The 13,065-nt window shown below is 41.0% G+C and overlaps 1 protein-coding gene across 2 annotated transcripts in view; it reads left to right on the forward strand.

The window, feature by feature from the left end:
• Positions 1 to 13,065, forward strand: part of usta (uronyl 2-sulfotransferase a) — a 47,676-nt gene that overhangs the window by 24,279 nt on the left and 10,332 nt on the right. For both annotated transcript variants that reach the window (XM_046372539.1, XM_046372540.1), the window contains 2 exons: positions 3,328 to 3,371; positions 10,393 to 10,548. In XM_046372539.1, coding sequence (XP_046228495.1) covers positions 3,328 to 3,371; positions 10,393 to 10,548 — 200 coding nt within the window. The remainder of the gene's footprint in view (positions 1 to 3,327; positions 3,372 to 10,392; positions 10,549 to 13,065) is intronic.

A 13,065-nucleotide genomic window follows, 5' to 3' on the forward strand; every position in this document is an offset into this window, starting at 1 on the left:
ATACAGCAACAGAAATATGGCCACAAAAATGGCAACAAGCGTGGATGAGGATGAAGCAGCTGCACAGGTTGGTGTATGTCAACTTGCTATGCTTTTTTTTTTCTTCTGTGGTGAGTTTGAGCAGTGGGATTCCTCACTTGATTCACGTTAATTAACTCCTTAATTCAGACTATGGCACTTTCATATTTTGTTCTGTCATATGAATCACACTGTTCCGCTTCAGAAAATCATAAAACATGTTAACTGGTGGAGGGGTCTTGTTGTGCGGATCATCAGTCCTTTTTGGCACAAATCTGTTGTTGATAAACACAGTTGGTTTACTTTTCATTGATTAAAACTTAAAATCAGAACTGAATTACTGTATGTTGTCCATTTTGCAGCATTGATTAGATGACTGTAGTTAGAGACTGTGCAGCTGCTCTTAGCCAGAGGTGAGTCCATAGATCTTGTGACACCATAATCCAATTAACCGTTTAGCTACATGCCTATGCATACCAACACTCCATTTAGCTTCTCTGTTAATCACCCACACATGTACACACGCAAATACGCACCCTCACCTACCTTTTTCCTGTTGACCATCATCACTCGTTTTTTATAAGCACCTACATACAGGTAGGTGAAAGGAAAGCCCAACATGGAAGTGCTTTAGTATGGTGTTCGGCCACCACAAGCTAGATTTTACAAATCTCTAGAACTGTACTGGAGAGACATGACACCAGTCTTCCAGAAGATATTCTCTCCTTTGGTGTTTTGATGGCACAATCAAGACTGTATGGTAAATATAAAGCAGCCACCTTTGCACAAAGACTGGAAGAATGGGGAAAAGCCAAGCCTGGCTCTGTCTGAAGGTAATGAAATCCACCTATCAGCGCCTCTAAAGCTGAATAACATCTGTGTATCAAAACAGAATTATAAAGTGACAACTTACCATTTTATGGTGTGGAGTGGGTGTGGTGTGTGGTGTGGTGTGGTGTGGTATTGGCAATAGTGGTGGTGGATGCGGAGTGTCAGACTATTTCTTGTTTGGACCGATTCAGTATTCCGACCTGAGGCTGTCCTGAGTTGATATCTGGTGACTGTGAGGGCCATAACATAAGTTTCACATCATTTTCCTTGGAGTATTTGCATTTGTTATTTTTCTTTCTTTCTTTCTTTCTTTCTAACTCAATGGTTGAATGCTGGTTTTAAAAGGTGTGTTTGTACATTTGTATGAACAGATGCTGAAGTGTCAGGTAAAAAGTGTGGTTGTAGATCCTATAGATATGCCATGAATTGAATATTCTTTTTCATTCAGTTTTGAAATTAAAACATTTCTTGATCAAGCCAGGATTCCCATTAAGTCTAATCCTCGCTGACCTCTAACAGTGGATTAGAGGACAGTGGAGTTGACGAGTACAGTACATTGCACTGTGACTCTTAGAGTTCATATCCCTCTCTGTGGGTGGTGGGGGCGGAGGGCAGCTGTCAGCTTTTACGAGCCTCGTGCCCTGGAAAAAATTAGTTCCAATCCGCTATCCAAAAAAGCCCTAATGAGAAGCACACAGGGGCAGTGGGGAGGGTTCGGAGGTCGCGGGATATGGTTGTCCTTGATGGATGACAGAGGAAGGAAAGGAGATGTCGGCCTCTCTGCATCCTCACCCTGCCATGACCTCAGAAGCCTTGGAGAGGAGCTGCAAACATGTGCCTCCCTCAGCATTCCTCTGGAAAACTGTGTAAAGTCATGAAAAATAGACAAAGACAGATAGCGAAAGAGTTTTGTTTTTTTCTTTGTTTTTTTTTTTAAAACACTGAAGGTGAGCATAGTGCAGCTGTGTCAGTATTTATACACCCAGTTCCTGGTGAATTAATGGACCACAACACACACACACAGCAGCTTCCATATAGAACTGCTGTATGTGTGTGTGTGTGTGTGTGTGTGTGATATTGCAACAGAGCCAAACCGTGGCAGATTGGATCTCAGTGAAAGACTAATTACACAAAGCTTACACACCACTATCTTATAGTGTAAACAGTACTTTCAAAGCCATACAAAACACTTCCACCACAAGCATATGCAGTAATAACATTTCAATGTGTCAGCCAAGTGGGAAACTTTGGTTATAAAACAGTGTGTGTGTGTGTGTGTGTGTTCATGCATCATTTCTTGCTAATTTCATCTGTGTGTTGGATCACATCTCTGAGACAACAAAGAGATATTGTTCTCCTGTGTAATGTTTCCTCTTTTTATAGCTTTACCCCCCCCCACCACCACACTCTCCAGTCTTTCTTGCTTTCTCCTGGGTGAACCACCACAATGTTGTAAATGTGCTGGGAAGTGATGCATCTCTTCTGAGTCTGGACAAGCAGCCAAAGAAAAGGCCGCTGTCTGAAGCCAGGACCTGGATTTGGGCACTTGGCTGAAACACACGACACAGATGCTCAGTGTGGGGCAGCCTTGAATGAGTTCCATTGTCCCTTCATAAAACAGCTTTGCGGTGTTCGATGTACTGCATAACTAGGTTGTAACTCTCTTTGTGACATCCTCAGACTTAATGCAGGAGCCTTTTGTTGTATGGGCTGTGAAGTGAAGTGCCTCCTGTTGTTTCTGAAGCTGGAGGATGCGGCAGCAAGCAAAATGTGGCGTCGAACTAAAGTTGGATGGATCTTGTTAATGTGGGAACAGTTTAAAAAACAAAGGCGGCTAGGTTCTAGGTCAATATTTGTCATGTATAATATAAGATAGATTATTTATAGGGAAGAGAAGCACAGAGCAAACATGTCAGTCAAAGCCAAAATATGAAAAAAGTGGAGAATCTTGTTTCTTTCTGTTTTTTTTTTTTGTTTTTTTTTTTGCCTAAAACTTGAATTACATTTAATTGTGTTCTTGATCTTGATAATATTGTCAATAAATGATAAAAATGGAGATGTGGCAGAGTTTAAGAGCCACCGGATTTTGGTTTGTGTCCATCTCTGTCATGTCTTTCAAGGAAGAACAGCCCTGTTTTTAGCTTTGCGACAATGTGTGTGTCTGCTAATCCAGCTGGTTTTCTTGTGTATTATAAAAAGTAGGAGAATATTCTTTCATTTTATCTAAAAAAAAAGACACCTGATTTTGTGTGGACATCACCGCCTTATTGAAGTGAGCTAACTTTTTGGATTATTGCTGTCACATTACCGGTAACACACGCTTCAGAAACCTGCATCGTTATGCTGATGTAGTGTAAAGTAGTAGTTTTTGATGCCCAGTCTTTCTTTTTGGTGATGACACTTAAATCCTCCGGTCCTTCGAAGTGGTTACACTGTGGGTATGTTGGAATCCTAACATGTGCGCTCGTGTCTTTGCAGGTGAATCCACATATATGGATGACCACAAACCCCCTGCTCCAAAAGTAAGTCTTTCTCTCCTCCCTCTCTCTGTGCATTTCACTCTTTCTCCTCTTTTATCCCATTTTCCCTTTTTGGAGCCTGACCTCTCTGTTTGAGATACGTCTCTGATGTGCAGCCCTGCTGTTCCAATTCCCGTCCAGTCCAGTCAGGATAAGGGTTAGGTCTGTGTGAAGGAGGTCCATGCAAACTCCCTCTAAATACCGACTAGAGCTGGCTTCAGAGCTACAGTAAATGTTCTGAACACACGCTCTCTCACACACAAACAGCGTGGACACAGGGGCCTTGTATTCATCCAGTTGCATGTCTGCATGACTATCTCTTCTCTGTGCTCCCTCTTTCTCTCCCTGCCAACTTCTTTCTTCCCACGTCTGCCCCTTGTTCATGATCTCCTTCTTTTATCAGTCACCACCTCATTTTCACCTCATTCCTCGCCTGTTTACTACCCTTCTTCATCATTTTTTTTTGTCCATTCCAGAGTTTTTGTGGCGTAGGATTTAGCACATAGCTGAGCGGAGATTTCATCTGGTTCGGTTGCAGGTTTGTTTGTGGGTGATTTGAGCGGCTGTTACGCTAAGTTAGGTCACATCTGGGCTTTGTTTGTGAGTTATGTGTTTACTTTGAAAATGCCTGTTGTGGCCACAAAGCCAAGCCAGGCAGCCACAGTGCTTGTTTCATACAGATAACAGTGAAGTGTTGTTTGTATGAAGCAAACTGCAGCTGACCAGGACACTGCGGTGAGGTTGTTGGAATTGGGTTGAAACAAACCTTTATGCCCCACAATGCCAGTTTAACACGCTGTAGGTTTGATGCCGAGCTCTCAGTATAACATGGAAAAGTTATGTAAATTAAGTCTGATAATAGACAAATAGTTTCCATCATGTCTCACTGGAGTTAGAGCTCAAAGTGTAACAGCTTGATTGTGTCATGAGATAATACTGAATGATTCTTAATATTTGCATTAATATACAAACACAGAATCCCTTTAATTCATTTTAACACAGAAAAGTGTTATTTTAACAGCCAGTATGTGAGTATGTGATGACAATGTTGATACGCCCATCATGACCACCTTGAGTTATTACTGTTGGCTCACTGTTTTTTTTTTCTTTTCTGTGTTTTTTTATGGTCCCATATTTGGCCTCTGAGGCTGCAGTCATAGATAATGCAAATGTAAGGGAGCTTTATCAAAGGTGCAAATGTAACACTATTTCATTATCTATTACTTTACAGACTTTGATTAATGTCAGACTTCTATTCAAGAGAACCATCCGCAGTTTGCTCAAAATCATTCTCACAGAGAATTTTCTGGCGTTATTTTGTGGGCTGCAGTTTGTTTGTGGACATCTGCAACCACTAATCTTCAAAATTATATTCATCTTTGCAAATATGAAACTTTGAGTTTTCGTTGCGTTACACCGCTTCAGAGCCAGCCGGGACCTTGTCCCTGCAAGTGACACAGAAGTATGCCTGTTGGTTTGAGGACTGACAGACACAAACACTAATCTTAAGTGAGAAGTATGCCTGTCAAATGTTTATGAGCACCTGTGACTGTTTTTCAAGCACACCCTCATTCGTCCTGGGGCAAATAGATGCTTACATCTTATTTGTACAGGATACCAAACCAGTCTGATGACACTCAGTAAACCCCTCAGAATATGACAAAGACAAAGGGATTGCGGGACTGATACATTGATGAAGTGTGTCTCGTTCTCCCTTCTCCATTCCTCTCACTCTCCATCCTGTTGTTACCTTCTCTGTGTTTCTACACACACTTTAACCCAGCTGCTTTAACATTTTGAAACATTTTTTTTAACATGACCAAAAGCAGAAAAACATAGCTTTTAGTTAATTAAATTGCACTGTCAAGCAAATGAAAATAAATATGATTGGAAGGTAGGATAGTGAATAAATAACAGAAATTTGCCTACCATCTCATTTTTTTAATGGGTCACTATTATTATGTGACATGATAACCCATTCAATCATCACATTATTTGCTTGACTGATACGAATTTATGTAAATACATGAAATACCATTCATGAAATAACATTTTTTGTTGTTATTTTATTTATTCATTTATTTTGTCTTTGTGAAATGAACCTAAACCTTATTTCATAAGGCCCACCAATCTCCCAAAATCAATAAACTATTCTTTTTCTTCCTCTTTAATTAAAATTTGACAGAAGCTTTATTAACTGCGCGAAGCCTCCATAGACACACACGAGGCTAACTGTGATTACACACTAGCTGCTAATTTTGATTGATTCCATGTGTGTTGTCATCTCATCTCCCAGACAGATGATGCGTGTCGGTGATGAGCACTGCATCTACCACATCTCTCATTATCTTTTCTTGTTGATGTCCTGCTGCCGCTGACATTGATCTTCTGCTTCATCAGGAGGCTCGTCCCAGTGCAGCATGTGCGCGCAGGCCTGCTGAGGGTTCTGGTAAATGAAGGGAAAGATTAGAAATCGAGTTAAAAGCTCGACATAAATGAGAGCGTATGGAAAAACCACACAGCTCTCAGAATAGAGCTATCGAGACTTTTAAGTGCATGGAAGCATGGCAAGAATATCCCCTCTACATTTTTACACGTGTAAAATATGTTTTAAAATACTCTTCATGAAGTTTTCCCATCTTGTTGTACTATAGCTACCGTAGATTTATTCTATATAATCTTGCTCACCCATGACAATTCTTGTTTATTAATTAGTTTATTAATGCAAGCTTTAGTACTGTTAGTGCTGGTGGGAGATTTGGCATCTCTGGTGTTACTCTTGTGTTAAACAGGCTGCGGAAGGTCGGATGCAGACATTTGTCATTATACCAGCAAGCCACACGTGTTTCTTCTGCCTCATTTTCGTGATAAGCTGAGAAGTCTGTACTTACTTTGCACATGTTAGGCTTCTGTCCAAGAGAACATCTCTGGTTTGCTCAAAGTTGTTCTTCCAGTTAATTTTCCGCCGCTGATCTTTCTTTCTTTACGCAAGAAACCACTAATCTAACTTTAAAGGTATTTGTTCTTTGACAGTGAAGTATGCCTTGTATGAAATTGCATTGACACCAGTGTACATTCACATCATATTTTCCAGTGTACATTCACATCATATTTTCCAGTGTACATTCACATCATATTTTCAGTGTGTCAAACTGGTGTCTGACAGCATCCATTGTGTACATTAATCAGTGCGGTTAATGACAGGGTCTGTCAAATGACACGAGTACATGCAAACAAAAGTGACAAGTGCACCCTCCCTTATCCTAAGGCAAATGTACATTTTATTTTTAGTGCGTCACAACGTTCAAGTTTCTCACGGCAAACAAACAGCATCTCCAGTATACGGTAGTTAGCGCTTATTGTCTTTGGGGGACATAAATGAATTGATTTGTGCCGAACCGTGTGGTTCCAGTTAACATAACAGCAGCAGGAGCTCATTCAGTGTTTGTCTTTCATTCATGTGAGGACAAGGGTGAAGAATAGAGAATCTCCTTTTATTATTTCCTGAAATATCTTGAGGACATGAGGGTTGGCTTTAAAGAGGAAAAAGTGCTTTTGTTTAAAAATCCGCAGCCTCAGTAAGAAGTGCTGGTCTGTGCCAGTGGGAATGCCAGCATGAAGATGAATGCATAAGACTTTCACCACTCACACCTGAAATGTTTTATTTTCATAAACTGTACAAATGCTAAATTTACTGGCCACTGTGTGCTTTGATGCACATATGACCCCAAACTGTCGTTCCAAAACAAGCCTCAGTGTTGGCCTGACCTTGACCAGATGATTTGGGTTCAGGTTCCTGTGAGAACAGCTATACTGAAACATCACTGAGTAACAACCCAGTGGTGGAAGGAGTCTGCAGACCTTTTTTTAATTATCAGTACCAATACCACAGCACAAAATCTGATACATGCTGAAGTACAGATGTTCTACCAGAAAATAAATGTGGTGAAAATAAAATTCCTCATAATTCACACTGTTACAGTGCAAATAAATTTTAATCTGTAATTGTCTGTGTTATTGGATTGTTGTTACTGATGAATTACGGTAACATTGCTTGCACATTGGTCAAGGAACGAGGATTTTAGCTACTTAATGTACTAAATATACTGTAAACAGACGCTGTTATATTGAGTTAACTGAAATCTTGGCCTTCATTTGCCAGGAACATTACATTTGTGCATTCAGCAAGTATAAAACTGAGGAAATGTTTCCTCACAACCATTGAAAATCATTTCATCTTAATTCACTTGAACATACTTGAATGGAAAGTCTGCGGCCACAGCTACTTATAAGAGTGAGACTCCCTCATTCCTTCTGTGGGTGACAATGAAGATGAATAGATAGATCATTAATAACAGGAAGTACTGAGAATCTCTACTATGCTATGAATATGTTGTTCATGTTCGGCATGGGATGAGCAGTTGACTGTGGAGAGCAATGAATCCAGAACAAGCTAACTAAAACCCAGTGAAGTTCTGGTTAGCAGCAGTGTACTTGTACTTGTGTGGATTTCCGCTAACTGCAGCAAGAAGATGGATGAGTGTGTGCACAGTGGTCCTGATATGTGGCAAACCAGGACATCTTCTCAAACTTACTGTTACATGATGGAAGGTGACAGCCGGCAGAATTATGTTTGTTCTCTGCAGGAAATGGTGGTCAGGCGATGAGACGGAGACGTTAATTTATGTATGTTTGTTGAACCAGAGTCTCAAAACAGCATGAAGCGTTAGGAGGCTTTGGTACAAGTGTGTGGGCTGGGTGCTAGAAAAGAAAAGGACACAGGCAGAAGAAGAGAGAAAGTGGAGGGGAGAGGGTGAGAGAAAGGAAAGGTGCAGGACTACTCATCTCCTCAAAGTCTGCTTGACGCTAGCTCACCAGCACCAGAGCTGTAAAATACCGCAACGACAGTCTGATACTCGGGAGCAGGAGTGCCCAGATCAGACGTGGTGAAAAACAGCCCTGTTACACAATGCTTTTTTACACCGTGGATCGACTATTGACAGAATCCCTTACTGGCAGACACTGTGAACATTTCTCGCAGCGTGCATCAGAAACCTAATCTCTACAGAGTGAGAACAGCAATAGCACAGACTGAAATGTTGCCCTTTCACTGCTGTCAGTGCCGGTGGGAGATTTGGACCTTTGATGGCTTCTCTGTTGTTATTCTTGTGTTAAACAACAGCAGGCCGCCCGGGGTCAGACACAGACATTTGTCATCATATCAAAGGGGAATGGTGTCTTGCAAAACGCTGCACATATTTCCCCTGCCTTATTATTGTGATAAGCTGAGAGATCTGTAGTTACTCTGCAAACTCTGAGAAATGTCAGATGTTTGCCCGAGGGAGCCGTCTCTGGTTTTCTCAAAAAAAAAAAAACGACAGAAACAGACCAAGTAGTAGTCCAAGTAGTCCCCCCCACTCCATCTCTTTCTTTCTCCCTTCTGCACGTCTCTCACTCTCCATCCTTTTGTAACTTGCTCTGTGTTTCTACATGACTTTGGCGTTCAGAGAGGCCTTCACTGTTTTTACTAAGTCTGTGTTTGGGTGGAACTGCTGCTTTTGGAGGGGACAAGACAAAATCAGCCAGTGTGGGTGTGTGTGTGTGTGTGTGTGTGTGTGTTTGGCCATACTGTGCTCTGTAGTGTGGAAACTACTGTCCGTAGCATCACAGTTAAAAAGCAGCGAGAGAAAGATGATTAATGACTTTGTGTCACAGTGGAGATAGAAACAAACAGGTCAGGCTTCAGATGCATCTGGAAACAGTCAGTGAGTCAGTCATTCAGATGACTATAAAACTAGACAATTTGTCCATAAACTAGCCACCCCATGAGCCAGTGAACTAGTCAGTTCAGACTTGGTTCCAAACACACAGTCTGTCAGATATCCCGAAAACACCACCCCAACCCCCCCTTTCCGTCATCATGATTCCAGACTGGGAATGCTGACAAGAATTTATCACCCCATCTGATTTACAGGAAGGCTTTATTTTAAGTTGTGACTGAGAGGTTTTTCAAGGCAACACAGAACTGATGTGTCTTTGTCTTTTTGTGATAGATCTCTGTCATTTTTAAAAGAAATCTTCCAGATGTCATTTAAGTGACCTGTCTTCTTCTCTCTCATTCTTCGCTTAATTCCTTCAACTGGCCCCCTTTTCTTTCTTTCTTTCTTATTCCCACTGGTAAATTCGCCTGGATAGCCTTCACTCTTAAGGAGCCACTTGTATAAACCTTGTAGACCCTTAGTTATAATGGCCAAATTAGTGCATTTTTACCGGCTTTGTGCTAAAATGTGTCTCACGTTCAATACGCATGTCAGCCCCGACTTCCTCTTTCTTGGCAAGCAAAGATTTACCGTAACAAACCGCTTTACACACTCACATCCACTTTCTACAAATCACTGCTCAGCTACTTGTTTAATTGTTGAGTCTTGAGATGTGGACATGCACATGCTCCAGCTTGTGTGCGTGGGTGTGTGTTTGTGATAAAACACCAGAAAGCCACATCAGTATCTCTTTACAGAGAGGTTGGTCTGACTCACTGGAGGAATCAGCATATGAGGAGAGAAGATGAAAACATGCATCCCTGTGCTCAATCTGTGCATGTGTGTGTGTGTCTGTGTGGGGGTGTTTTATGGCTGAAAGGGAATATGTTGCAGGGTCAATCAAGTCCAGCCCCAGGGAGAGTAGATGTGAGAAACAGAGGTCAGAGGCCAGAGAAAAAGAGGCAACAGAATGCAGCCAGCTTTGGACAAATTTCCTTACTTTTTGTCCTTGTTTCCTCCTTTGTATTGCTTTTCACACTTCATGTCTTTTCCTTTACCGCCTTCTATGGTGTATATTATTGGCTGTTCCACACACTACTACTACTTCTACTACTACAAAACATGTCTGTAAAATTCATATACAGCAGGAACATCTTAATATACTCACTTCTGAGAGGAAGATATAATGAAAAAACAACAACAAAACAGGTCAGTTTAATCTATATGTCATTGTTTTTGTTTTTTTTTTTTTCATGTGTTCACAGGTGCTCCCGTTCCCCAGCCAGGTGGTTTATAACCGTGTTGGGAAGTGCGGCAGCCGGACGGTGCTCCTCTTGCTGAAGTTTCTGGCTGAGAAACACCAGTTCAACATGGTCTCCTCAGACATCCACAATAAAACCCGCCTCACAAAACATGAACAGGTGAGATAAATGAGGTGATGAGTCACAGAGTCCTGACTTCAATATTCAATCAAGGTGAAGCGTAAAAGGTGCACGTTAATGACGGGGTTCTGTCAAATGACACGAATACATGCAAACAAAACTGACAAGTGCACCCTCCCTTATCCTAAGGCAAATGTACATTTTATTTTCAGTGCGTCACAATGTTCAAGTTTCTCACGGCAAACAAACAGGGATAAATAAAGGAATTCTGATTCTGAAATGTACATTGTATTTTTAGTGCGTCACAACGTTCAAGTTTCTCACGGCAAGCAAACAGCATCTCCAGTATACGATAGTTAGCGCTTATTGTCTTTGGGGGACAGAAATGAATTGATTTGTGCCGAACCGTGTGGTTCCAGTTAACATAACAGCAGCAGGAGCTCATTCAGTGTTTGTCTTTCATTCATGTGAGGACAAGGGTGAAGAATAGAGAATCTCCTTTTATTATTTCCTGAAATATCTTGAGGACATGAGGGTTGGCTTTAAAGAGGAAAAAGTGCTTTTGTTTAAAAATCCGCAGCCTCAGTAAGAAGTGCTGGTCTGTGCCAGTGGGAATGCCAGCATGAAGATGAATGCATATAATGCATAACTAAAGGACACTGATTTTTTTTTTTCATCGTTAAACACACAGAATCTTTCTCCAAGACTTATTGTTTTGTTTTCATAAACTGGAAAGATACTAAATTTAATGGCCACTGTGTGATTTGGGTTCAGGCTCCTCTGAGAACAGCTATACTGAAGCATCACTGAGTAACAATCCAGTGGTGGAAGAAGGTCTGTTGTATGTTTAAGTACAGATGTTGTGTCAGAAATACACAATTGAGTCTTTGAGGTTAAAATATTTCTGGTGATTTTCCATTAATGTATTATTATTTGTATTCTGTTACCATGCACATAGATTCTAATCTCTACACTTTATCTTATTGGATTATTATTGTTACTGATAAATTACAATGCATTCAACAGTAGTCTCATGTTGGTCGAGGAAAGGACAGCTGCTTGATATACTCTATACACACACTGTGTTGTATAAACTTTTGTTTCTGAGAAATCAGGTACCGCAGGTGCAAAATTGATTAGTTAAATTAAAAGTACATTTCCCCTCAAATGTTGTCCAACAAAGACGTAAAGTAACCTAACTTTTACTTCAAACTTGTACAGAAGTTGGGTAGATGCACTTACTGAGTGTAGATGAGCTTATGTAGGTTAGAGCTGACCCTTACCTTTGACATTTCCCAGAAAGGGTAAGAAAAAAGAGATTCCGAACAGAGATCATCAGAGACTTTCAGTACCACTAAATGCAATTTTATTTATTTATTTTTTTACGGAGGGTCAGTTTTCCTTGTAAATCAGGAAGTGACATTTTCCATTGGTATAATGCGTTCTTTAGTCATCAGGATGTGAGGGTGACTTGACTGTGTGTTTCTGTGGGAGGATTGCAGCAATGACTCACATACTTTCATGATGTTATTGACAGCTACTGCTAACCACTTTTGAATGGTCAGCAGATGCTAAATCTGTAAAACCATTACAGACTGATTTTATGTAAACGTTAAGCCAATATTGAAACAGCTACTTGTTTATCCATTCATCAAACCCTGAAACGCTGGCTGCGGACAGAGTGGCAGAACACCGTAAGATTCATTAATTCTCTGGACATGAAACAGAAAAGTGTGTGTGCATTCCAGTGTCTGTGCAAGGGGGTCTGTTTAAGAATGTATGTCTGTGGTCGTGTTTGTGTGTGATTCTGTAAAGTGCGTCTCCATCTTTGTGTGTTTATTTGCATGCGTACTTCTGTTTGTGTTGACTTATGCAGATCCAGACGCGCGTCGCCTAAGTTTAGAGATGCTGGTCTCATCAGTTGTGGTTCTGGCTCAAGGCTGTGAACCGTTTTCCAGCTGGCTTTCCCAGTAGTCTGCTAATGGGTTTGCCCAGGGTTGATGCCTCGTGCGTGGGTTGCCAAAAAGTGAAGGTGCCTTATTCGTCTGGAGCCTTGCAGAGCTCCTGCTGATTCAAGGACTGTAGTGACCCATCTGTCCCTTGATGCACAGGGTGGAAACAGGCTAAGTGGGAGAGAGAGAGAGAGATTTAGGAAACATCCTGGAAAAAAAGGAAAAGAAAAAAAAAAGTCTTCCTTAATAACCTCCAGAAACGGAAAGACAGCATCTTTATAGTAAGTGTGTCTGCGTTCATGTGGGATCCTGTTTCCTCCCTCTTACCAAAAACATTAACCAGCAGACAGATGCTCTACAGCCAAGAGCCTTGTGCATCTGCATCACACAGCCACAGATACGCAAACACCGAAAAGTGTCTGGCCCTAGTACAAACACAGATTGTAAATAGTTATTCCCTGGTAGCATCTTAAAGCAACAGTTTGCTCGCTTAGGAGAATTGGATTGGATTGAATTGGGTGCTAGAAGAAGTCGAAATTTGTTGAAATTTGTGTAGCTGCTAAAACTTTGATTTTGTAATAGTGCCATTTTTTTTTTTATTTCA

This window comes from Scatophagus argus, chromosome 19 (assembly GCF_020382885.2).
Source record: "Scatophagus argus isolate fScaArg1 chromosome 19, fScaArg1.pri, whole genome shotgun sequence".
In the NCBI taxonomy this organism is placed as follows: Eukaryota; Metazoa; Chordata; class Actinopteri; family Scatophagidae; genus Scatophagus; species Scatophagus argus.